A 25,000-nucleotide genomic window follows, 5' to 3' on the forward strand; every position below is an offset into this window, starting at 1 on the left:
AGGTGGAGGAAGGGGAGAGGGGGTTGGAGAAATGTGGAGGAAGGGGAGAAGGGGTTGTAGGAAGGGTGGAGGAAGGGGAAGGAGACAGAATCCCCCCTTAAGAACGAGGCACAATTGTTGGAGGTCATTAGTCTTAGCTCTTGTGAATGTTGCTCGTCATTGTTGTCTTGTGAATGGCGACTGTCCTGCCTGGCTCTGAATAATAAACACAGGTATACGGACACTCAGGCAGACGTTTGTAAACAATGGGGGGGGAGAACGTTTGTAAAGAGGGGAACATTTGTTTATCACTGGGAGATGTTTGTAGGTGTTGGTTGGAAACGGTTAGAAACAGAAGGAAACTATTTAGTGTGTGGGGCGTTTGTAAAGCTCAGGAGAACGTTTGTGAATCAGGATAGAACGTTCGTAAATCACTAGAAAACGTCCGTAAATCACTAGAAAACGTTCAGTTACAACTGGAAAAACGTTTATAAGGAGGAAAACTCCTTCAAAGTATAGAAAACCTTTTAATAAAAAACGTTTATTCCATTAAAAACATCTCACTCGAGCCATGATGGACGGAACTCTCTCACTTACACTAAAAGGATAAACGTTTTTAATAGCAAGAAGTGTTGTGTTATGCAAATGAGTGAACAGTACCAAACCCTGAGAGTCGAGGAAGCCTGAGCATCGCACTACATAGAGAAGGAAAAACTGGAGTAATGTTTTGGAAAGTTGAAGCAAAAAGAGGTGGTAAAGGTAATCCGTCTGTTTTTTGGGGTGTGGTGTTTTGCTAACCTAACCTAACCTAACCTAACCTGCAGTTTGGTATTTGATTGAAGAAGAAAAGTCTGCTCTGTAAATTGGAAAATGATAATTATTGATTTTTGGTGGATTTTTTAAAACTTTATGACACGAGGAAATATCATCAAATATATATATGATTACCTGTATAAGTATTGAATATTTTGCGGGATTTTGAGCCTAGGATTTATTATTATTATTATTATTATTATTATTATTATTATTATTATTATTATTATTATTATTATTATTATTATTATTATTATTATTATTATTATTATTATTATTATTATTAGTAGTAGTAGTAGTAGTAGTAGTAGTAGTAGTAGTAGCAGTAGTAGTAGTAGTATTGTTGGTATTATTGTTGATTTTGTTATTGTTGTTGTATATTCCTCTACCTTAACTACAAAGATCTTTAAAGACAAACTTAAAATTGTTTATTATAACTAAATAACAAAACCATTGGTGCCTGCAGCTACAGGTTCTTCCCTACAGTTCAGGATTTGTAGATGTTATAATTTATTAACTGCACTACAACATATAACATCCAGTCTCTCTCTCTCTCTCTCTCTCTCTCTCTCTCTCTGTCTCTCTCTCTCCCTCTCTCTCTCTCAAAACTAGTAAACCTGCAAGTTCTTTTTTTGTTTTTTGCGTCAGACCCGAAATTGAAAAAACGGAAATGCACCTAATTCATTAAACTGACACACGTAATAAGATTTCGATAATCTACTTGACAGACCCACCACAACACACACACACACACACACACACACACACACACACACACACACACACACACACACACACACACACACACACACACACACACACACACACACACACACACACACACACACACTTTATATATGTGGCAATACAGTGAATCATTTACACAGAGTTTGTTTTTAATCTCATAGCACTGACATATATAAACTATTTTTTAGTTCACGTTGTGTTATGAAATTAAGGCAGAAAGGTTTCATCATGACGTAGTTGTGTTTTGTTTGTGTCTGTTTTAGTTGATATATTTAATTTTGTTCCGTTTTTGGGCTGGTATTTTTTTTGTTTTAATTTTCTTGCGGGGAGTTTTGTTCCTTTTTGGCGGGTAATTTGTTTCCTTTTTGGCGGGTAATTTTTTCGTTTTTTGGCGGGTAATTTGTTTCCTTTTTGGCGGGTAATTTGTTTCCTTTTTGGCGGGTAATTTTTTCGTTTTTTGGCGGGTAATTTGTTTCCTTTTTGGCGGGTATAATTTTCTGTTGCCATGTTGAGCTGCATTTAGCTTGTTGGTCTGTGGCGGTGGTGAGTGTAGGTGTGTATGTGTGTGTGGCTACTTGTGTATGCATATATTCATACACACATACGAGTTTTCTGGTGTGGCTGTATAATCATATACACACACCCGGGGGGACACACACACACACACACACACACACACACACACACGCATCCTCCCTAGTCACTGAAGATCCTTCTCTCTGATATTCCCGTCACCTTCCACACTACACAGATTCTATCAATGGCAGGTCTCTCTACTTATTCCAGGATTCCAGTTTAGCATTCCTGCATTCCAATTAATATTCTCTCGTATTCTTGTCAGTTGTTCGACATTCCTGCTGTAGTTCGTAGTTATCAGACGGGTTTTATCACTGACGTCATGATTTTATCGGTTTTATGGGTGCCTGTCTGTCTCTCTGTCTGTCTGTTTGTCTGTCTGTCTGTCTGTCTGTCTGTCTGTCTGTCTGCTCCTTCATGTTATGTTTGGATATAATTATGTTGCTGAGTAAAATGAACAAGATAATCCTACAGGGAAATTTAACACACACACACACACACACGGAAGTTAACCCATATCTATACTACCACCACCGCCACCACCACCACCACCACCACCACACCACCACCACTCACCACCACCACCACCACACCACCACCGCCACCACCACCACCACCTGCCACCACCACCACCACCACCACCACACCACTAATTACCTTCATACAACATTCTGAAAGAGTGCCCACAGGTGTTTTCCATTACTTCCAACTTACACAACTTCTACCTATCCACTTCACTCCTCCTCCGCCAAGTGTTGAAACTCTCTACTACAGACTACCTCAATCTATGTCATAGACAATCTCTCTCAGCTGAGGAAATAATATACATTCTTGAGATATTTTTAGTCTCAGGTAACACAGGTAAGGGTGGAAGGTAGCGTACCTGAGTGGGTGAATGGAGGTGATGTTTAGGGTAGTTTACCAGTATTCCAATTACTTTCCCACATTCCAGGTAATTCCCAAATTCCAGTCAGTTCCTTAACGTTCTAGTCCCAATACACACACACACACACACACACACACACACACACACACACACGCACACACACACACAGGTCCCCAGTTAGAGTGCGAGAGTATCCATCAAATTTTTGGCTGTGTGCATCAAAGGTATTTTTAGTGAAAGGCAACACGGCTAACACCTTTCACGAGCCATTCATACTGGGGTCAAAGAGAGCAAAGGTGTGAGAGAGAGAGGAGAGAGGGGGGGGAAAATGGGAGAGTGAGACGGAAGATGGAAAGAAAAGAAAGAAAGAAATAAAGAAAAGAAAGATTTTACCTACTAGTTTTGGAGATAGGATGAAATAAGATAGTGTTAATCTCTGGTTTGTGTAAGAATGGAGGATTAACATTTTTACCCTAAGCAGCTTTTGATTACACACACACACACACACACACATTGACAACACACACACACACACACACACACACACACACACACACACGAGAGAGAGAGAGAATACAATTTTACCTCACTTTTGCTTCATGAAATTAGACAGATATTTTTGTGGCAGATCATTCCAGTAAGAATGTATTCCTAGAACAACACGAGGCATTATAGTGCGTTTTAGGAAGCAGTGTGTGTGTGTGTGTGTGTGTGTGTGTGTGTGTGTGTGTGTGTGTGTGTGTGTGAGTGTGTGTGTGTGTGTGTGTTAGGTAAGGGCAATAGCTGTCAGATAAGATTAATTGTGCCGGAGATTCACTGGAACATTGCCATGGATTCTACGCCTGAAGCTCTGAGTCGTCTTTGATTCGTATTTTCGAACAGGAATTGAATCGTGGTATCTAATGGTTATTGATTCAGAGTTACGAACAGTTATTGATTCAGACTTGGTGTTGACGAGAAAGTTGGAGAGATGGCTACTGCTCTCTCTCTCTCTCTCTCTCTCTCTCTCTCTCTCTGTTATTGTTTGTTTACTGTGGATGAGATTGGACGAAGTTTGTTATTGTTTGTAGTGTGTTTGTGTTGTTGTTTCTTAGTGTATTTGTGGTGAATTTTATTTATGTTTGTGATGTTTTTTTTTTATTTTTTTAGATTGTATTTGTCGAATTGTTTTTGTTGTTACTGGTGTTTTTATGATGTGTTGTTGCTGTTTGTAGTGTGTTTGTGATCTGCTGTTTGTATCATGTTTGTGAAGTTCATTTTACACATCGCGTCGTATTTTAAGCATGAAAGGAAGTTTAAGTTATGTTATGTTATGTTAGGTTAGGTTAGGTTAGGTTAGGTTATTTTAGGTAAGGCTATTTAATTTTTCTTATTTTAGAATGAAATTAGTTTTTCGGCGGAGGTGTTTGGCGAGAGCCCCAAGAGAAGTAGTAATTAGCATATTAAAGACCCTGGCGGTGAGTAATAACCCTATACCTTTTCTCTTAACTGCCAGGTAAGGTTAATAATGACAGGTGAGGGGAGGGGCAGGTGGGGGATAGGGAGGGATGGGGATAGGGATTAGGGAAGGAGGTGGGTGGAAAATTCAATGTGTTTTGTAACTATTCTCTCTCTCTCTCTCTCTCTCTCTCTCTCTCTCTCACCTGTGATCACAATAACACAGTATTACATTCCATCACTCAGGTGAACGGTCACTTAGGTCTTAATTACCTTCTGTCGAGTAGGTCCGGGAAAACGACAAGTAGTATTACCTTAGTGGACGTGATGCTGCCGTGGTTTATGTCGTGGTCTTAGGTCGTGGTTATGGAGGTGTAGTCGTGGTTTATGTCGTGGTTTTAGGTCGTTATGGTAGTGTAGTCGAGGTTTATGTCGTGGTTTTAGGTCGTTGTTATGGAGGTGTAGTTCTGTCGTGGTTTTAGGTCGTGATTGCAGTGTAGTCGTGGTTTATGTCGTGGTTTTAGGTCGTTGTTATGGAGGTGTAGTTCTGTCGTGGTTTTATAGTTAACTAATACCAAAGGAGGAGGGAGAGGGAAGGGAGAAGTGAGAGAATAAGGATGGAAAGCAGGAGGAAGGGAAAGAAAAAAGAAGGAAGGAAGTAAGGAAGGTGGAAGCAAAGGTGAAGGAAGGGAGGAAAGAAATAAAGGGAGGGAGGAAAGAAGGAAAGAAAGAAAGGAAGAAAGAGAGGAAGGAAGGAAGAAAGGAAGGAAGAAAGGAAGGAAGGAAGGAAGGAAGGAAGGAAGGAAGGAGAGTCACCACCTACCAAGACTTCACCTTGATTTATACAGCCGTTGTACCTGGAGACAGACTCATTTAAAACCCACTGAAGTTGGTTTGGGTGGTCGAGGTGTTGGCTAAAAGGTGTGTATGTGTGTGTGTGTGTGTGTGTGTGTGTGTGTGTGTGTGTGTGTGTTTATTAAGTTACTACTACTACTACAAGTAATATAAAATAAATATCAAGACTAATTAAGTAAGAGTAAACGAAAGTAATAATAATTTCCTTTCACATTATTTTTCTCTGAATTATAGAACTAAAATTTAATACTTTTTCTAACTCAACCATCAGGTGTAGATTAAAATATATATTTGCATAATTATAATACAGACAGTTAGGAGATTATGTAATGTATAATAGTGTAATATGTACGTCTAAAATATTACTGTATTTTTATGGGTGTTTAAATAGTGGTTGTTTTAGATGTTGGTTGTTTTAAATAGTGGTTGTTTTAGATGTTGGTGGTTTAAATAGTGGTTGTTTTAGATGTTGGTTGTTTTAGGTGGTGGTTGTTTAAATAGTGGTTGTTTTAGATGTTGGTTGTTTTAGATAGTGGTTGTTTTAGATGGTGGTTGTTTTAGATGGTGGTTGTTTTAGATGGTGGTTGTTTTAGGTGGTGGTTGTTTAAATAGTGGTTGTTTTAGATGTTGGTTGTTTTAAATAGTGGTTGTTTTAGATGTTGGTTGTTTTAGATAGTGGTTGTTTTAGATGGTGGTTGGTTTAGATGGTGGTTGGTTTAGATGGTGGTTATATATGTCCCAAAAATTCATTATGAGTTACATTTTTTTTCCAATATAAATCCTCCATCTGTCTACTATTTGGTCAGGGATTTTGGTACGAGGGGATGGCTGGCGATATCTGTCTGAGAGGAGATCAATGTGAAGGATTTGGGGGTCGGATTAAGGGGATTTTTCTATCTGTCCACCGTCTTTTCCCTTCCTAATGCTTGGAGCGTGTCCTGGGTCAACGAGAGGCCAATGAGAGGTCAGCGAGAGGTCAATGAGATGTTATAGAGATTGTGGTTCTTCTCACGCACATATACAGACAGACAGACAGACAGACAGACAGACAGACAGAACATATTGCCACACACACATACACACACACACACACACACGCACATACATACACACACACACACACACAACACACACACACACACACACACACACACACACACACACACACACACACACACACACACACATATTATTACTACTATACACACACACACGGCACAAAGGGTTAAAGGCACCTTCTTTTCTGGCCAGATTGCTTATCCTCACCTCCTCCTCTATTCTCCTCCTCCTCTCCTCAACCTCAGTTCTCCCACGCCTCCAAAAATAATACTGTATAAGATTAAGCTCTGATTATTCCTTGGATGTCTTCACTGACTCCATATTTATTTCAGAAAAGATTGTATTCTGGAACACGAGCAACAGTACAGTGGTCTCTCTCTCTCTCTCTCTCTCTCTCTCTCTCTCTCTCCTGATTATGTTACGTTCCATCACTATACAGTTATATAGTGAATCGATACGCTATTATGATGTGTCAGGCTGTTGCACTATTATACAGCACCATACACCTCTAGTATTACCGGGACGTGAACCATTAAACACCATACACTGAACCAAAACACTAACAATACTTCACAACATTGATACACCAATATACAAACATCATTATACTTCACCATATTGATGCACCATACACCATACAGTGAACCAATAAATCAACTTTTTTTTTGGTTTTGTTGACATAAACAATAGGAATTTACAAAAACAAAAATCGTATATAGAGAGAAAGAAAAAAAACACACACGGAAAAAGACAGGTTTTATTCTCGGCCATTAATACTGTATTGTCGACCAAGGAGATCAAGTAACACAAAAGGTAAACAGAATAATAGAATAGGGGGTTTATTGTCGTTTAACAGTTCACCTATTGTTAGTATCGGTCTGTCTATCTGTCTGTTCTTAGATCTGTCTGTCTGTCTGCATGTTTATCTGTCTGTCTGTCTGTCTGTCTATCTATCTGTCTGTCTACATGTTTATCTGTCTGTCTATCGGTTTATCTGTCTATCTATCTATCTATCTTAAAGAGAAAAAGAGAGAGAGAGAGAGAGAGAGAGAGAGAGACTCACTTTAAAATCCTTGCCCTTAATTTTCTTATCTTTTCACCTGTATAATATATAACACACGTGGCCGTACGATACTTCTCTAAGGGCTTGACCCAGAATCCTTCCTCCGTCCTTAATACTTCTGAAGGACCTTAGGCGGTGCCGCGATATTTTCCCAATAAAACATTTGTTCTTGAGTCTTAAGTGTGTGTGTGTGTGTGTGTGTGTGTGTGTAGAAGAAGCTTATAGTGTGTGTGTGTGTGTGTGTGTAGAGAAGAAGCTTATAGGTCTAGTGTGTCCAGTGTGTGTGTGTGTGTGTGTGTGTTTAAGAATAGCTTATAGTGTGTGTGTGTGTCAGTGTGAGAGAAGAAGCTTAGTGTGTGTGTGTCTGTGTGTGTGTGAAGAAGAAGCTTATAGTGTGTGTGTGTGTGTGTGTAGAGAAGAAGTTTATAGTGTGTGTGTGTGTGTGTGTGTGTGTGTGTGTGTGTGTTTAAGAATAGTTTATAGTGTGTGTGTGTGTCTGTGTGTGTAGAGAAGAAGCTTATATGTGTGTGTGTGTGTGTGTGTGTGTGTGTGTGTGTGTAGAGAAGAAGCTTATAGTGTGTGTGTGTGTGTGTGTGTGTGTGTGTGTAAAGAAGAAGCTTATAGTGTGTGTGTGTGTCTGTGTGTGTACGTACTATGTATGAACACACATATACATATTTATAAACACGTACACAATTATATAAATACTTACACATACGTCTTCCAAAGGTTATAGACGAATTCATAAACTCAGAAATGCGATTTACAAGTTAAGATTGAGTTTTACAACCAAGTTCCAAGTTTATATGGACCTTCCGGGGCACGATGGTGGACAGACAGACAGACAGAGAGACAGACAGAGAGACAGACAGGTAGACAGACAGACAGGGAGACAGATGAACAGATAGATAGGTATGCAAAAAAGATAGGTATAGTGATAGATGCTCACACACACACACACACACACACACACACACACAATAGCCTCTCGTCACATCAATACACTTGTTCTCTCAGTTCCTTATCTTCCTGAAGTGGTCCCGCTCTCACAGGTGGGATTTCTTGGTACGTTAGGTTAGGTTAGTGGAAGAGTACTTTGTGAGGGGGCATCATCCTCTTGGCTGTTAAACCCAAACTTGAGCTCCTTGACCTACCTCGTTACTGGGACCTTCTTTGGCCTACTTTGACCTTCTCTGACCTCTCTTCTAGGACCAAAAAAAAAATGGCCGCCTTAACCAACTTTGACCTCTGTTGACCTGACCCTTCATTTGTTAGGAATTTTATGACACTGATGATCAAGTCTGTAATTGTTTTTTAGACTTTATTTTTCAATCATATTCGTAAAAAGTTATAACACAGTTTTATTGTTAAACCTTCGGACCGCTGGTGTGTGTGTGTGTGTGTGTGTGTGTGTGTGTGTGTGTGTGTGTGTGTGTGGACTGTATATGCATGTGTTTGCCTGTACACACTTTCCAATATTTTTCCAAAAGGATTCTGTGGCTGTCAGGGTGGGAGACTGTTCGGCTGATGAGCCTCGATTCAATTGTGTATCGAATGTGTTGGTGGTGAGGGTGGTGGTGATGGTGGTGGTGAGGGTGGTGAGGGTGGTGAGGGTGGTGATGGTGGTGGTGAGGGTGAGGGTGGTGGTGATGGTGGTGGTGAGGTGGTGTTGGTGGTGTGGTGGTGGTGGGCTGATGGTGGTGGTGAGGTGGTGGTGGATGGTGTGTGTGTGTGTGTGTGTGGGGTGGTGTTGGTGGTGAGAATTGGTGATGGTGGTGGTGGTGATGGTGTGTGAGGGTGGTGGTGAGGATGGTGGTAATGGTGGTGTGATGAGGGTGGTGTTGGTGGTGGTGGTGGTGATAATTGGTGGTGGTGATAGTGGTGGTGGTGGTGGTGAGGTGGTAGTGATGGTGATTATGGGTGGTAATGGTGGTGGTGAGATTGGTGTTGGTGGTGAAGTTGGTGATGGTGGTGGTGGTGATGGTGGTGGTGAGTTGGTGTTGGTGGTGAAATTGGTGATGGTGGTGAGGTGGTGATGGTGGTGAGGTGTGGTGGTGATGGTGGTGGTGAAGATTGGTGGTGAGATTGGTGGTGAGGGGTGGTGGTAATGGTGGGTGGTGAGAGTTGGTGTTGGTGGTGAGATTGAGGTGTTGGTGGTGAAGTTGATGAGGGTGGTGATGGTGGTGAGGGTGGTGGTGGTGGTGTGGGTGATGGTTATGGCGTTGGGGCTGCATAAAGGAGAGAAAATAAAGACGATTATGTAAGAAAGTGGAATAAACACAACGATGATGATAGAGGGGGGTAGAAGGAGAAGCCAATAACCAGTGAGATAAATGATGAGGGAAGAAGGAAAAACTGTGATAAAGGAGTAAAGGGGGATTAAGGCAGAGAGTGATAAATATGGAAGAGGAGTTAATGTTCGTGTGGAAGAGAAGAAGAGAATTGAACGAGAGAAATAATATTGTTTTTATCTATTTCTTTCTGTTTCTCTCTATCGTCTTTTTCCTCCACTGTCTCACTTTTCTGTTTTATTTTATCCATTTTTCTCTTATTTTTCTATTCAATTTCTCTCTGTTTTTCTTCTTTTTCTCAACCTCTCTCACTCTCTCTCTCTTTCTCCCCTTCTTTCCCTCTCACTCCCTTCTCTCAAATTTTCTCTCTCTCTCTCTCTCTCTCTCTCTCTCTCTCTCTCTCTCAACACAAACACCTCCCGACGTTCAACACCCAACTTGAAGGATACAATTTTACGTTCACAAGTTTTAATTAATTCTTTATCAAACCTTTTCACTTTTACCCCGACGGACAAAACAAAAGATCATTTAACATTTTAAGCTTTTATTTAGCTTTTATTTCACTGTTTTAGATTTTATTTATATATATATATATGTACATTTACAGGTTTATTTAATTTATATATTAGGTTGGTGAGAGGGTAGGCTAGGGTAGGTTAGGTAGGTTAGGGTAAGTTAGGTTAGGTTAGGTTAGGGTATGTTAGGGTAGGTTAGGGTAAGTTAGGTTAGGGTAGGTTAGGGTAGGTTAGGGTAGGTTAGGGTAGGTTAAGTTAGGGTAGGTTAGGGTAGGTTAGGGTAAGTTAGGTTAGGGTAGGTTAGGTTAGGTTAGGTTAGGTTAGGTTAGGTTAGGTTAGGTTAGGTTAGGTTAGGTATGTCTGTTGGATGTCTGTTCACGTCCTCGCCTTGCTTTAGGTCTCTGGGGTACTCCGTGCTGTGGCTTGACAAGTGTCTGTGTTGTCTTGAGCCTTAACGTTGATACAGACTCCTGTGAATCATAACCGAGACAAGACGAGGCTAAACAAAGAGCAGTTCCTATTGGCTGTCGTAAGAACCAATCATAACCGAGACAAGACGAGGCTAAACAAAGAGCAGTTCCTATTGGCTGCCGCGAGAACCAATAACGACACGACCACCTCTAAAAAAAACACAGCATAAAACATCCATCAGTAAAGTTTGTAGAGACGGGAGATGTGACCTGAGTACACCCGTGAACACATCTGAAGAGGTGACTTAAACTCTCTCTCTCTCTCTCTCTCTCTCTCTCTCTCTCTCTCTCTCTCTCCGTGTAGTGAGTGGCAGTGAAATGATGTACACAAGATAAACACAACTACACTTCTCGTTATAAAAGTGATGCTGCCCTCCCCTCTCACTCGCTCCCCCCTCCCTCACCCTCCCTCAGAAGTTGTGTTGTTTACAAAGGGACAGATGTAAGTACAAGGAGATGCTGGTACCTTTGTTGTTGCGTATTGGAGGTTAGTTTAGGTTAGGTTAGGTTAGGTAAATACTGTAAAGGGAATTTCACAACAGTCTGTCAGGGGCCAAACATTTTAGGGAATTAGAATAACTGACCTCCACTAGAACCGTAATTTAATTTGCCAATATTCGTTTAACCTAGTTGACTCTCTCTCTCTCTCTCTCTCTCTCTCTCTCTCTCTCTCTCTCTCTCAACAACCAGAGTAAGTCCAATATCGTGCAGGAGAGACAAAGGATGATACACGAAGAGAGAGCGAGAGAGAGAGAGAGAGAGAGAGAGAGAGAGAAAGAGAGAGAGAGAGAGAGAGAGACCACACACTCAGCCATACTTGAGCCAAAGAGAGAACTCAACCATAAGATCACTCATGCCCCTTTACCTAACCTAACCTAACCTAACCCTTACCTAACCTAACCTAACCTAACCTAACCTAACCCTTACCTAACCTAACCTAACCTAACCTAACCTAACCTAACCTAACCTAACCTAACTTAACCTAACCCTAACCTAACCTAACCTAACCTAACCTAACCTAACCTAACCCTTACCTAATGTTTCCAATACATCATAACACACAGGAATATTTATGCTTTAATTAAACTCTAGTACATTATAGCATCATAAAGTACAGGTGAGTTAGAATCATTATCTTGCAACATCATAACTTTGCTGCATCGTACAACAGAGTTTATGTTCTATCCTTTGCAATATCACAACTCATGGGATAATGTATGACCTATTTTTGCAACATCAAAACATTTCTGCAACATATTGGATACATATTTTACGTCTCTTGCAACTATATAACTTCCCTTGCATGATTTAGAGAGTAAGGTTTGTTATTTTGCAACATTTCACAGTCCAATTGCCACACCACATCAAATAATATAATATTCCTTTGCAACATCATAACTAAAATACATAAATCATAATAGCTCATATGATGTCGTCTCCTTGCAACATGATAACTTTATTCCACGTTGCAGAGGAATTAGGAATGTCCTCTTGCAACATGGCGCCCGGGTCACATCAGCGTGTCGACATAATTTCAAGCATGAGTGACGGCCGGGCTACCAGAATCAATAACTACTTCCTCTGGTCACGTTGGGTGTTATTTTATGCTGTGTCATTGTTGTTGGTCAGGTGGTGGTGAGACGGGGGAGCCATTTATCACTACAGTAAATGGTGTTGTGTTCTCCGAGTGTTATTAAATCATTTGAATAATAATAATAATAATAATAATAATAATAATAATAATAATAATAATAATAATAGTAATAATAATAATAATCATCCGTCAGTAACTATGTGCAGTGTAAAGGTAACAGGGCGTCACGGCCGTACAGGTGTGTCAATAAGAGGAGCCTTAATTACCCAGGTACAGAGAGAAAAAAGTTTGGCCATGTGAACTACTCTAACACAGGGAGGGAAACGCTCTAGTTGACACAGGTATCAATTGGAAAGTCATTTGATGTTGACCAATAGGGAGAGAGAGAGACCTTGTTTGACCCGACGTTTCAATACTGGTTGGGCTCACGTCTGTTGTTTGGGTGAATTTAACGAAACGGGTTGTAATTAATGATTGTAATTAATATAGGTTAGGTTAGGTTAGGTTAGGTTAGGTTAGGTTAGGTCTAAATAGCAAATTATCTCACCGAGGGAAATATAAAGACATGATCTCACCACAGTAGCTCCGCCCCCCCCTTTCATCCCCCTAACCCCCCTTCACCCCGTCACAAGGACCCAGAGAGATTATGGAATTAATTAATATTATAAGAGATTGGTTTAAGTGGTTCAAGAGTTCCGGTTTGAGCCGCGTGGAGTTTTAGGAGCAGGATAATATTTTCGTCTAGGTATAATATTCCTGTTCTATTTTATTTCTTTTTATTTATTTATATATTTATTTATTTATTTAGATTTTATTTATTTATTATTTATTTTTTTAATTTATTTTTTTTATTCTTTTTATTTTTTTTTATTTAAGATTTTTTTTTATTAACGATTGCTGTAAAATTCAGGACCGCCAGAGTTGAATATTTTAACCTGAACATTATAACAATCCAACAGTTATTGTAATTGTTATGGAGTTAATGTTTTATAGAGACTCACAGGTGATTAAGAGCTAATGACAGGTAAATTAGACGTCTACTAACCTGGTTTTACCTGCTGTGTGTAGGTGTTGTGATGAGATAGTGAGTAATGGTGATAATTATATTGATACACACCTAATCTGTCTTAACTTAATCCATCTTAACCTAACCTAACCTAACGGAGAAAAGAAGAAAAACGGAGAGAGAGAGAGAGAGAGAGAGAGAGAGAGAGAGAGAGAGAGAGAGAGAGAGAGAGAGAGAGAGAGAGAGTTCACAATTTCTTCTCATCTTGTGGTAGGCCAGGAGACCATTGCGCCTCGTCTGATCAGAAACTTCTTTATTGAAATTCTTTAAAATTCTACCACTTTATTGACATTTAGTAGATCCTCTTCACCCCACCATTCTACCTTATCCCCCTTCCTCTTAACTTTCCTTTATACCCCTATTTTACCTCTTTAGGCCTCTTAACCTCTTCTACCCTTAAGGAAAAAGTGGAGAAAGAGGACCAGAGAGTGAGGAGGAAGTGGGTGGGAGTGGATGGGAGGTGGGTGAGGTGGATGAGAGGAGGGTGGCTGAGTCAAGGTGAGAATTGCTGAGGTGGGTGGGGAGGGTGGGTGAGGTGGGTGAGAGGGAGGGTGGGTGAGGTGGGTGAGAGGGAGGGTGGCTGAGGTGGGTGAAAGGGAAGGTGGCTGAGGTGGGTGAGAGGGAGGGTGAATGAGAGGGAGAGAAAAGTCGAGAGGGAAGAATAATAAGTACGAGGGACTGAGAGTGAAGGAGAGGGAGGAAAATTGAGTGGAAGGAAGGGAGAGAGGGAGTTAACTGGAGAGGAGGAGTGATTGAACACGAGAAGGGAGAGAAGTTAATAAAGGGAGAAGAGAGACGACAGACAGTGATAGATAGATAGATAGATAGATAGATAGATAGATAGATAGATAGATAGACAATACAATGAAATAATTATTGATGGAAATAAATCTTAATTAAGCAATTTTTTTCCCTTGCAGGTAAGTCATGTTATTGTGTGTGACGTAAGAGTGACGTCAACAATCAGCTGGTTGGTGATGATGACGTCATGAAAATAGCTGAATGGTAGGTGTTGTTTTGTTTACGTTGTGTCAGAGGGCGAGGGTCAACATTGTACCGTGATTTATAATGCGTAGTTACTCATTATTGTTGTATTGAGGAGTTTATTACGTAGTTAGGAGTGTTTGTGTTGGTCAGGTGATGTTGTGACTTAATTAGTGAAGGTGAGTTGATGAGGAGTCTCTCTCTCTCTCTCTCTCCATCATTTGAAATATTTTATAGAGAAAAGTTCTCTCGGTATGATTGTTTAAGAGACAGTGAGAGAAGTTTTTAAGAGATCATGGTGAAAGTATCTCATGGTGGTAAGGCTACTGACCTGTGTTGAGCTAGAGGGTGGTGGTGGTCACGACCTGTGAGATGAAGGTGACCTCCTGGTCCTGCAGGTCCACACTGAGGCCATTACAGGTCTGTTCCTCGGGCGCCTTAGTGTACAAGACCACCGGGTGATTACAGAGCGGCAGGGACTTCAGAGACCCGCCCTCCTTGCCGATCCTGCTGGTCTTGAGACTGTTCATCCTGGAGGCGTTGGTGACGACGGGGCAGCAGGGACACACCACCCCGAAGATCTCCAGGAACTCCTTTCTGAAGTTGTCATTGAGCCACCCGTAGAGGAGCGGGTTGGAGCACGCCGAGGACATCCCCGCCATGTGACACACTGAGTACACGATCAGCATAGACTCTGTGTCCTCGCCGAAGGGGTTATGGAGATCGACGATGACGTTGTAGAGGTTGAGCGGCAGCCATGACAAGCAGAAGATGAGGGAGATGGAGACGAGTAGTGTGTTGGTCTTCTTCATCCTCAGGTCTTCCTTTCTGGAGCGCGCTGACCTGCTGGAGGCGTTGGTCATCCTGTACTTGAGTTTGTTACAGATCCTTGCGTAGGCGATGCTCACCGTCAGTATAGGCAGACAGTACTGTACCAGGATGACGAAGACGCTGTAGTAAGCGCGCCCGTGTTCGAAGGGCCAATCCTCGAAGCAGAATCTCACCACTTCGATCCCCGGAAGGTTGACGTGGTGGGTCTCCAGCGTCCGCCAGATGAAGTTGGGTAGCGCCAGCAGGAAAGACAACAGCCACACTACCAGCAGGCTGCCCACCGCCCCAACCTTCTGCAGCGACTTCTTCGTTGGATACACAATCACCTGCAGGAGATCAAGAATAACTACGTGTTAGGTGTGTGAGATCATTAACCATGACAGTTCGTCCCCCTGCATTAACTTCCCCCCTGCAGTCAGTTCCTACCCCTGCAACAAGCCCCCTGACTGACATGTTGGAGACAGACCTTGATAAAGATTGTAAGAGGGAGAATAATTCAGAGAGACAGAGAACAGAAGGAATAAGGGAGGAAGAAGCATGGAGGGAGATTTTGACCGGAGAAGACAAACATAAATGCAATAAATATCCGTGACAGTAAGAGGCAAAATGATTAAGGAAGAGGAATAAAGGATAACAATAAGTGACGTAATAAATGAAGAAGAAGAAAGGTAATGAATAAATTTGGAGGTAAAGAATTACGTGAATAACGAATGACAATGGGAAAAGAAGGAATATTTGAAGAACACGTAGATAGAAATGATAATTAAGTGGATTATATAGATGAAAATATGGATAGATAGACAAATAGAGAGATAGATGGATAGATCAATAGATTCATACATGTATCGCACTCATTCATACATATAAAATACATACATACATACATACATACATACATACATACATACATACACGAAGAGGCAGGTAATACATTAGACCTCGCAATATTCAACATTCCACCTCCACTAATTCCCTTGACCTGACCCCAAGGAAAGGTCATGACCTAATGTGCCTTACTAACACAACCTAACCTTTAACACTATCTTACCAAACCTAACCTAACCTACATAAATCAAATTGCTGGACTTAATTTAGAAAAAATATTAATAATCTTCGGGAAAATTAAATTAGTATAGTATAGGTTGTTATAGGATGGATCCATTTTCTCTCATAAATAGAAAATGGGAATCGTGTTTTTTTTTAGTATCAATTAGCGTAAATATTTAATTAAGGGGACTGGTGTAAGTTCAAAAGCAAGAAGTCATGAGAGAGAGAGAGAGAGAGAGAGAGAGAGAGAGAGATATATATATATATATAATACTGTATACCGACAAACCAAGAGACGGAATAAAACAGAAAAAACAATAAAACTAAAATTAGAAAAATATAAACCCCACCCCGAAAAAATTAATTAATTTAGGTAAAAGATGATTATTTTTTTTTTCACCCCTCCTTAACTTCACCCCGCCAGGAGAAAGCTTCACTCGGTATGGCTTCCTACTTTAATATCGTCTCTAAACTTTTTAAACTTTTATCGTCTACTTTTTTCTTCATTTGACACAACGGACGAAGAGACGAGTGAATTATTGCTATTTTTTTGTTAGTTTTATAGTTGGTTATTTTTTTTGGGGGTGGGCTATTTGGTGGAGTTTTGGGCTATTAGTGATAGTTGTGGCTATTTTGTAGGCTATGTTGGCTATTTTCAGTATACAGGAGGGAGGGAAAAGTGAGAGTGAGGGAGAGAGAGAGGTAGGAAAAATAGGGAGGGAGGAAGGGAGGGAGAAAAGAGAGGGATGGAAGGAGAAAGGAGGGAGAAAAGAGAGATCGAGAAAGGAAGCGAAAGAAAGAGGGAGAGGGAAAAGCAAGAGACAGGGAGGAAAAGGAGAGGGAGAAGGATTCTGAGATGGAAGGGAGGAAGGAAAGATAAAAGGGAGAATAATAAGGGAGGAAGTGATGGGAACAGAGGAGAGCATTTCTGTGTAACATGGCAGGTTTATGGCCCTCCCTCCCTCCCCTCCCTCTCTCCCTCTCCCTATCCTCCTTCCCCTCCCTTCCTTAATGTTTCTTGTTTGTGGCCGTGTGTGTGTGTGTGTGTGTGTGTGTTATTATCATCATCATTACCACTATTATTACACTCATTAAGCAGCACCATCACCTCCTGGGGCACAGAACACCCTCATATAAACCAATACGGTGTCGTGTTAAACCATACACACACACACACACACACACACACACACACACACACACACACACACACACACACACACACACACACACACACACCCACACACACACACACACACACACACACACACACACACACTCCAAAGCCCCATAAGTGCATCAATATGTCATTCACACGCCCTCTAAACACACACTTGGCAAATATCATCGTTTGTGTTCCCAGAGGTGACAGGTAAAAGTGTGTTGAAAATTGTGTTGCAAGTTTCCGATGTTGCAGAGGGTGAATGAGCGTAGACTGTTAGGTAGACGAGGTTGAGTGTATTACAGTTTGTTATTATTGTAATGTGTGTTATGGTGTGTTGTGTTATATATTATGAAACACACACACACACACACACACACACACACACACGAGAACTTATATTATTTGTTATTGCGTTGTCTTCCAGAATATTCGAATAATAAAACCACAGGTGCTTCAAATATGGTGTGTGTGTGTGTGTGTGTGTGTGTGTGTGTGTGTGTGTGTGTGTGTGTGTGTGTGTGTGTGTGTGTGATACGATTCTGAAGGAAAAGAACAAATATTTCCTGGAATCCTGGACCACAGCTTGGAGTGGATCCTGGAATGCCTTAGACTCAACCAAGGACACGTCACGTTTGTTGAGTTTTAACAAAATTCCCGGATGCATCGAGTCAGGGAGGTCGACCATAAGTTTGGGAATTTGACGAGAAAATTCCAAGCAATACTTCTGGAAAACCTTTGAATTTAAGCTATATTGGTGATTTACGGAACATTGATAATTTTAGGTCTTTTGATAATTATAGGAACATTAATAATTTTAGGACATCGATAATTTTACGACATATTGATAATTTTAAGAACTTTGCTTTTCCAGGATAATTTTTTATAGTATCCATAAGTTTTGGTAGAATTTTTATATGACTATTTTTTTTAAAGGAACAAAAGGAAAAAGAATATTGGTGGCTGGTTTGGTGTGTTGGTTGGTCGCTTACTGACACTGAAACATTTACCTGAGACTCTTGGGGGGGTTACCTGAGACTCTTGGGGGGTTACCCTGAGACTTTTGGGGGTTACCTGGACTCTGGGGGGGGTTACCTGAGACTCTTGGGGGGGTTACCTGAGACTCTTGGGGGTTACCCGAGACTCTTGGGGGTTACCTGGAGGCCTTTGGGGGAGGGGGTGAGAGAGGAGGTATTTTAATGTATAAATGAATAATATTTTTACTAACTTGACTTAATCAGATTAATTCTTAGGTAAGTTAATGTAGTTGGTGTTCGGTTCTGTGTTATGGTGGTAAACGATGCTTTAATTAGAGGGAATTGTATCCTATATAACTCAGTTTCCATTAAGTTGTTGTAATGGAAGTACAAATTTATCCCGTTGAGATTATGGTTTAACCTGGCAATTATACTATTTTTTACCGCAACACACACACACACACACACACACACACACACACAGGAGTATTTTAACAAGAATAAAACAGTAAAGCACCAGAAATGGTTACCTGTAACTAGGAAAGGCCACTAATTAGTCCAGGTGCGCAGTCTCCATATTTTCAAAGTCTGTTCCGTATTTTTGAACGTGGAGGTCCAATTAGAGGTGGAGAATGATTGGGGGAGGAGGTGAGGGGGAAGAGGAGGCATGGGGGGAGTGGGGGAGAGGAGGGGAGAGGGGAGGTCTACCTGACTTATTATAATAGTCGATGTCAATAATAATAGCTCTTCAAATTTGATTAACTTGTAGATGTGAGCAGGTGAACTGGTGAACAGATGAACAGGTCAACAGGTCAACAGGTGAGCAGGTCAATAGGTGAGCAGGTCAATAGGTGAGCAGGTCAATAGGTGAGCAGGTCAATAGGTGAGCAGGTCAACAGGCGAACAGATCAACAGGTGACAGGTCAACAGGTGAGCGAGTATTGAGCCAGATGTCTCAGGAGGGTTGAGGAGGGAAATTATATTAAAGATATTGGTAAGGCTTGAGGGTCCCTTACACCAGTACTCTCAACACCACCCCTGGCTCTGGTACAATACCCAGGGGAGTAATTCAATAGAGTTCGAGGTCAGGTCAAGGTGTAATGACCTGTAATGACCTGTCTTCATTGGTGTGTCGAGCGGGGGAAGAATTTACGAAAATTCGCTGCCTGGAATTTGCGTGTTCAGTGTATTAGCGATAATGTGGGAGTTTAGCTGAGTTAGGAAGATTTTAGCTGTAGGGAGGAGGAGTTTAGCTTTGGTGGGAGGAGTTTTGATTGAGGTAGGATGAATTTAGCTGTAAGGAGGAGGAACTTAGCTGTAGGTAAGAGGAGTTTAGCTGTAGGTCGGAGGAATTTAGCAGGTAGGAACAGTCTAGCTTTAGTAGTGTCAGGCAGGGAGGAAGGGAGTCAAGCAGGAAGGCAGAAAGGCAGGCAGGGCAGGAAGGCAGGCAAGCAGGAAGGCAGAAAGGCAGGCAGGCAGAAAGGCAGGCAGGGCAGGCAAGGTAGGCAGCCAAGCAGGAAGTCGTCAGTTGTATTCACGCCTTCTAAATCAGCCGGAGTGGAGAGCCCCATAATCCAGAAAATGATTACTGGGTCGTGGGCTGCACTCATGTCTCCAGCGACGGCGGCGGCTGCAAAATGTGTCTGAGAAACTGAGAACGTAGCTTGAATTTTAAGACCAGGGGAACTCTTTTCCTCGTTCGTGAAAGAATTCTCTGTGTGAGGTACTGGACGTTCATTTTCGATCAGGGACTGTTTGGATGGTGTTTGGGTGGTGTTTGGGTGGTGTGTGAGTCGTGTTTATTTAATACTTTGGTTGACACACACAGTTTAATCCCTAAGACCACTGGATTCTCGCTCTATCGTTTCATCTCCCTCTCACACGTTCAGTTTGATGCAAGGGTCACCGAGTTCTCCTCTCCTAGTTAGGGCATCACAAACACGCCTCCTCACCCACCCACTCAGCCACTCACTCACCCACCCACCCACCCACCCACCCACCCGCCTACCCACCCACCCATCCATCCTCTCTCTCTCTCTCTCTCTGTGCTGGTAGTGTTTCGGACGATTTATTTTCTGTGAGATGAGTAGAGAGCGACAGAGTGTGTGTGTGTGTGTGTGTGTGTGTGTGTATGTGTGTGTGTGTGTGTGTGCGTGTGTGTGTGTTTTAGACCGTGCAGGCAGACTGGTAGGTTTTTCCAGGGACTTAATTACAGAGATCCAGGTGTTGAAGAAAGTGGACACCTGCCAAGTAAGTGTCAGGTGTCCAGCTCTTGGTGTGCCTGCCTGAGAAAGTCTTTGCTTGTTCTTTTGTTCTGTTCTAGACTTTAATCTTTTTACTTAATCCTTCACTTTGAATCTTTATTTTACTTTAGTGCTTTTACCTTGTTATATTCTCTTACTTATTACGTTGTGATGCTGGTGGTGGTGGTGGTGGTAGTGGTGTGGTGGTGGTGGTGGTAGTGGTGGTGGGTGGTGGTGGTGGTGGTGGTGGTGGTGGTGGTGGTGGTGGTGGTGGTGGGTGGTGATAGTGGTGGTAATAATGATGATGATGATGATGATGATGATAATTGTAATGATGACGACAATAACAATAACAATGAAGATAAAATTACAGATATATAATATACATCATTTTTTTTAACTGTACCAAAAGAATTAACAACAACAACAGATGCAATTACGAAGCGATAAATTTTATACATACCTAAAGTGAATTGTCTACATTAGCTTCAAGTAATTACCGTCTCTGTTATTACTCGTTGAAGCAAATAATTTATGCACACAAATTCATCTGACTAAAATAATTGGATGATAAATAATTTTTTTCCGATAAAAGTATTTAGTAGTCGTCGGAAATTCAGAACAAATGCCCCTTAATTGCGTTGATAGTCAGGTGTTTTACGGGGTTCTGAAGGTGTGTGTGTGTGTGTGTGTGTGTGTGTGTGTGTGTGTGTGTGTGTTTTAGTGACCCTTTAAAACTGAACAGCCAGATTCATTGACCAAATTTCCATCTGAATTATATATATATATATTTTATAATGACTGCAGGGAAAATGTTTTACTCTGCATGAAATATAAAGAGGATTATAATGGTGTGTACTTGTTGTTGTTGTCGTGTTTTAAAGGGACCATGTGTTGTTGTTTATTTTGCTTTTGTATGCTATTATTATTATTACTATTGTTATTGTCCTTTTATTATTATTATTATCACACACACACACACACACACACACACACACACACACACACACACACAAAGATACAAGTCTCAACATGTTCACTGCATAAACGCTTACAAAGAGGAAGTTTACAAGTAATGACCTCACTATATCATCAAACTTCTGCCAACTTTTCTCATTATTGCTGGAGAAAACTGACATTACCTACCGCCGTGTGTGTGGGGGGGGGGGTGGGTAGAAAGCGAGGAAAGCATTATAATGACTCTAAATGCTTTTATCGTGTGTCTGGCAGTGTGGGGAGAGGCGTCCCTTGGTGAAATGTCTCGTACAGGAGAGAAAGAAAGAAAGAAAAACTAATATATAAACCCAGGTCGTTGTGGTGGCTTGTTCAGTGTTATGTGGTGGCTTAAGGGGGTTACATTGACCCTCTTGTTCCCCGCCAGTATTGTGAGTCTTTGTTGTTTTGACAGGAGAGGTAGTTAGTGAGGTACAGTTGTGGTGGAATTATTCACTACTGTCAGAATGTCTTAATTGCTCTCTCCTACCTTGGATATGTCTTAACCTAACCTAACCTAACCTAATCTAATCTAACCCACTCCCTATTACTCACCAGGGGGAACTCCCAAACTCCCCACTCCCCTCCTGATGATACTTTCATCATCATCATCATCATCATCATCATCATCATCACCATCACCACCGCCACCACCACCACCGCCACCACCACCGCCACCACCACCACCACCACCACCACCACCACCACCACCACCACCACCACCACCACCACCACCACCACCACCACCGCCACCACCACCACCACCACCACCACCACCACCACCACACCACCACCACTGCCACCACCACCACCACCACCACCACCACCACCACATCGACTCCCATAACAATAACAATTAAACCAGCCAGCAGTTAGGTCCGGGTCATAACACTACCATTAACAAGGTCAAGTTAAGGGGTCAAGGTCACTGGGTTATAACCTGGAGATATTATAGTGATTAATGTTTGTTTTGGTGGTGTTTGTGTATTATAGGATGTTGTTGTTTTGTTTGTGTGTTTGTGTTTGTTATTGTGTTTGTTTCTGTCTCTCTTCATCTCTTTCTGGTTGTTTGTCTCTGTTTTTCTGTCTGTCTGTCTATGTATCTGTCAATCTATCTGTCTTACTTTCTCTCTAGTCAATCTGTCTGTCTGTCTGTCTGTGTCCTCGAGGTCTCACTTAAACATCGAGTATGACCTTCTCGTCCTCACGGTAAGGTCAAACTAAACACCACTTTCCCTCATGTAAGAAAACTGTAGAAAGTTTCCTCGTTCACAAGTTGTTTAGTGAGAGTTGGGTTCACTTTCGTTATTACTCGCTTCTGTCACCACCTGTATGATGCTGTCACCACCTGTATGATGCTGTCACCACCTGTATGATGCTGCCACCACCTGTATGATGCTGTCACCACCTGTATGATGCTGTCACCACCTGTATGATGCTGTCACCACCTGTATGATGCTGTCACCACCTGTATGATGCTGTCACCACCTGTATGATGCTGTCACGACCTGGGAATAACTGTGCCTGTACTTTACATCTCTACCTGTACTTAATACCTATACCTGTACCTGTATTGATGCGTCTGATGATACAGTCACTACCTGGTCAATACAGTACTTATATTCTGTATTTTACCTGTACTGCTGTTAATGACTCTGAACAACCTGTCAGACTTCTACACCGTGACCACCTCCTCCCCTACACCCTACACCTGGATAACACTGTACACCTGTTGGTTTACTCTCACGGGCTTTACCTGTACTTGTCTTTATGTCTCTTGTGTAAAACTTTTCCTCTGATTCCTGGTGTAATGTTCGTTGTTTCCTCGCCATTAAGGCCGAAAAGTTTACCTGGATGTGTTTTTGTTTTGCTTATCGTGAATTGTGTGTGTGAGAAAGAGAAAGAGAGAGAGAGAGAGAGAGGAGAGAGAGAGAGATGGGGTGACTTGTAGTGAGATGTTAGTTAGGGTCGTCACCGTTAAGCATAATCTTTTTCTCTCCTCTCTCAATTAAACTGAAACTCTCTCTCTCTCTCTCTCTAATAGCCTACTAAGCAGCATTCACTTCGTCACGTAACGGTACATATTGTGTTTGTCACCAGCCATCAAGTAGTGGTATGACCATCCCTAGATCAACTCACGTCCTTGGTGGGGGAGGAGGAGGAGGAGGAGGAAGAGGAAGGTGTAGGAGGAGGAGGAGGAAGGTGAGGAGGAGGAAGGTGGAGGAGGAGGAAGAGGAGGAGGAAGGTGGAGGAGGAGGAGGAGGAGGAAGGTGGAGGAGGAGGAGGAAGGTGGAGGAGGAGGAGGAGGAAGGTGTAGGAAGAGGAGGAGGAAGAGGAGTTAATGTAAATTTTAATGAACCATAACTCAAGTATGTTGTTGTTGTTCTGGAGACACCACGACCACCGAGAGAGAGAGAGAGAGAGAGAGAGAGAGAGAGAGAGAGTATATATTTAAACCAAGTCTTTGATCCAGGTGCAAAAAATGATGGTCTTCACACCTGTAATTAGTGCAGAGGAGACCCCTGATGGTAAACACCTGAGCCTCTTGGGAACTCAGATCATAGTTGAATCTGCTGTCTAGGAGGAGGGTGGATGTCAGGATGAGGGTGGATAGGAGGGGTGGGTGTCAAGAGGAGGGATGGATGTCAAGTAGGAGGGGGGTGTCAAGGAGGAGGGATGGATATGTCAAGGTGGAGGGGTGGATGTCAAGGGGGTGGGGTGGATGTCAAGGGGTGAGGTGGATGTCAAGGGGGTGGGGTGTCCAAGGTGGGGTGGGGGATGTCAAGGGGTGAGGTGTGTCAAAAGGTGGATGTGGGGGGTGGATGTCAAGGGGTGGGGTGGATGTCAAGGGGTGGGGTGGATGTCAAGGAGGATGGATATGTCAAGGTGGAGGGGTGGATGTCAAGGTGGAGGGGTGGATGTCAATGGAGGGTGGATGTGTGTGGCGGGTCCCAACACTCCACAGTCTGTCTCGCCGCACCACCGCAAAAAACCCGACACAAAAGAATATGTTGTTTGGCCGTACCGGGTGGGGTGAAGGGGTGGAGGGGGGGTGGAGGGGGCAGTATGAAAGCTGTCAGTGTGGGAGGTGTGACTGTTTTTAATCTATGGGCGGGGATGTGGCTCTATCTGACAGCTAATGATCATAATGTGACTTATCTGACAGCTGTATAAGACGAGGAGGAGGTGAAGGGGGGAGGGTGGGTGTAGGGGAGAAACATTATGTAAATATTACCTCTCGGTTCTCACAGGAAATGACGTGATCGAGAAGTTGGCTTATATGGTCGAGACGCTATTGATTCTCTTGAGGATTTTAACCCTATATGGTATAAGTTGGTTAGTCGGTTATGGTGTCGAGTTATTCGTCTGGTCAACAGGTGTGTTAGTCGTAATGTTAACCTCACCTGTTCTT

The 25,000-nt window shown here is 42.1% G+C and overlaps 1 protein-coding gene across 1 annotated transcript in view; it reads right to left on the minus strand.

Annotated features, from left to right (window-relative positions):
* LOC121860079 (neuropeptide F receptor-like) overlaps positions 1 to 25,000 on the minus strand; it is a 93,857-nt gene that overhangs the window by 9,706 nt on the left and 59,151 nt on the right. The window contains exon 2 of the mRNA XM_042357095.1: positions 14,667 to 15,492. Within this exon, the coding sequence (XP_042213029.1) occupies positions 14,677 to 15,492 (816 nt within the window). The 3' untranslated portion in view covers positions 14,667 to 14,676. The remainder of the gene's footprint in view (positions 1 to 14,666; positions 15,493 to 25,000) is intronic.

This window comes from Homarus americanus, unplaced genomic scaffold, assembly GCF_018991925.1.
Source record: "Homarus americanus isolate GMGI-L3 unplaced genomic scaffold, GMGI_Hamer_2.0 scaffold8020, whole genome shotgun sequence".
NCBI classification, from domain to species: Eukaryota; Metazoa; Arthropoda; class Malacostraca; order Decapoda; family Nephropidae; genus Homarus; species Homarus americanus.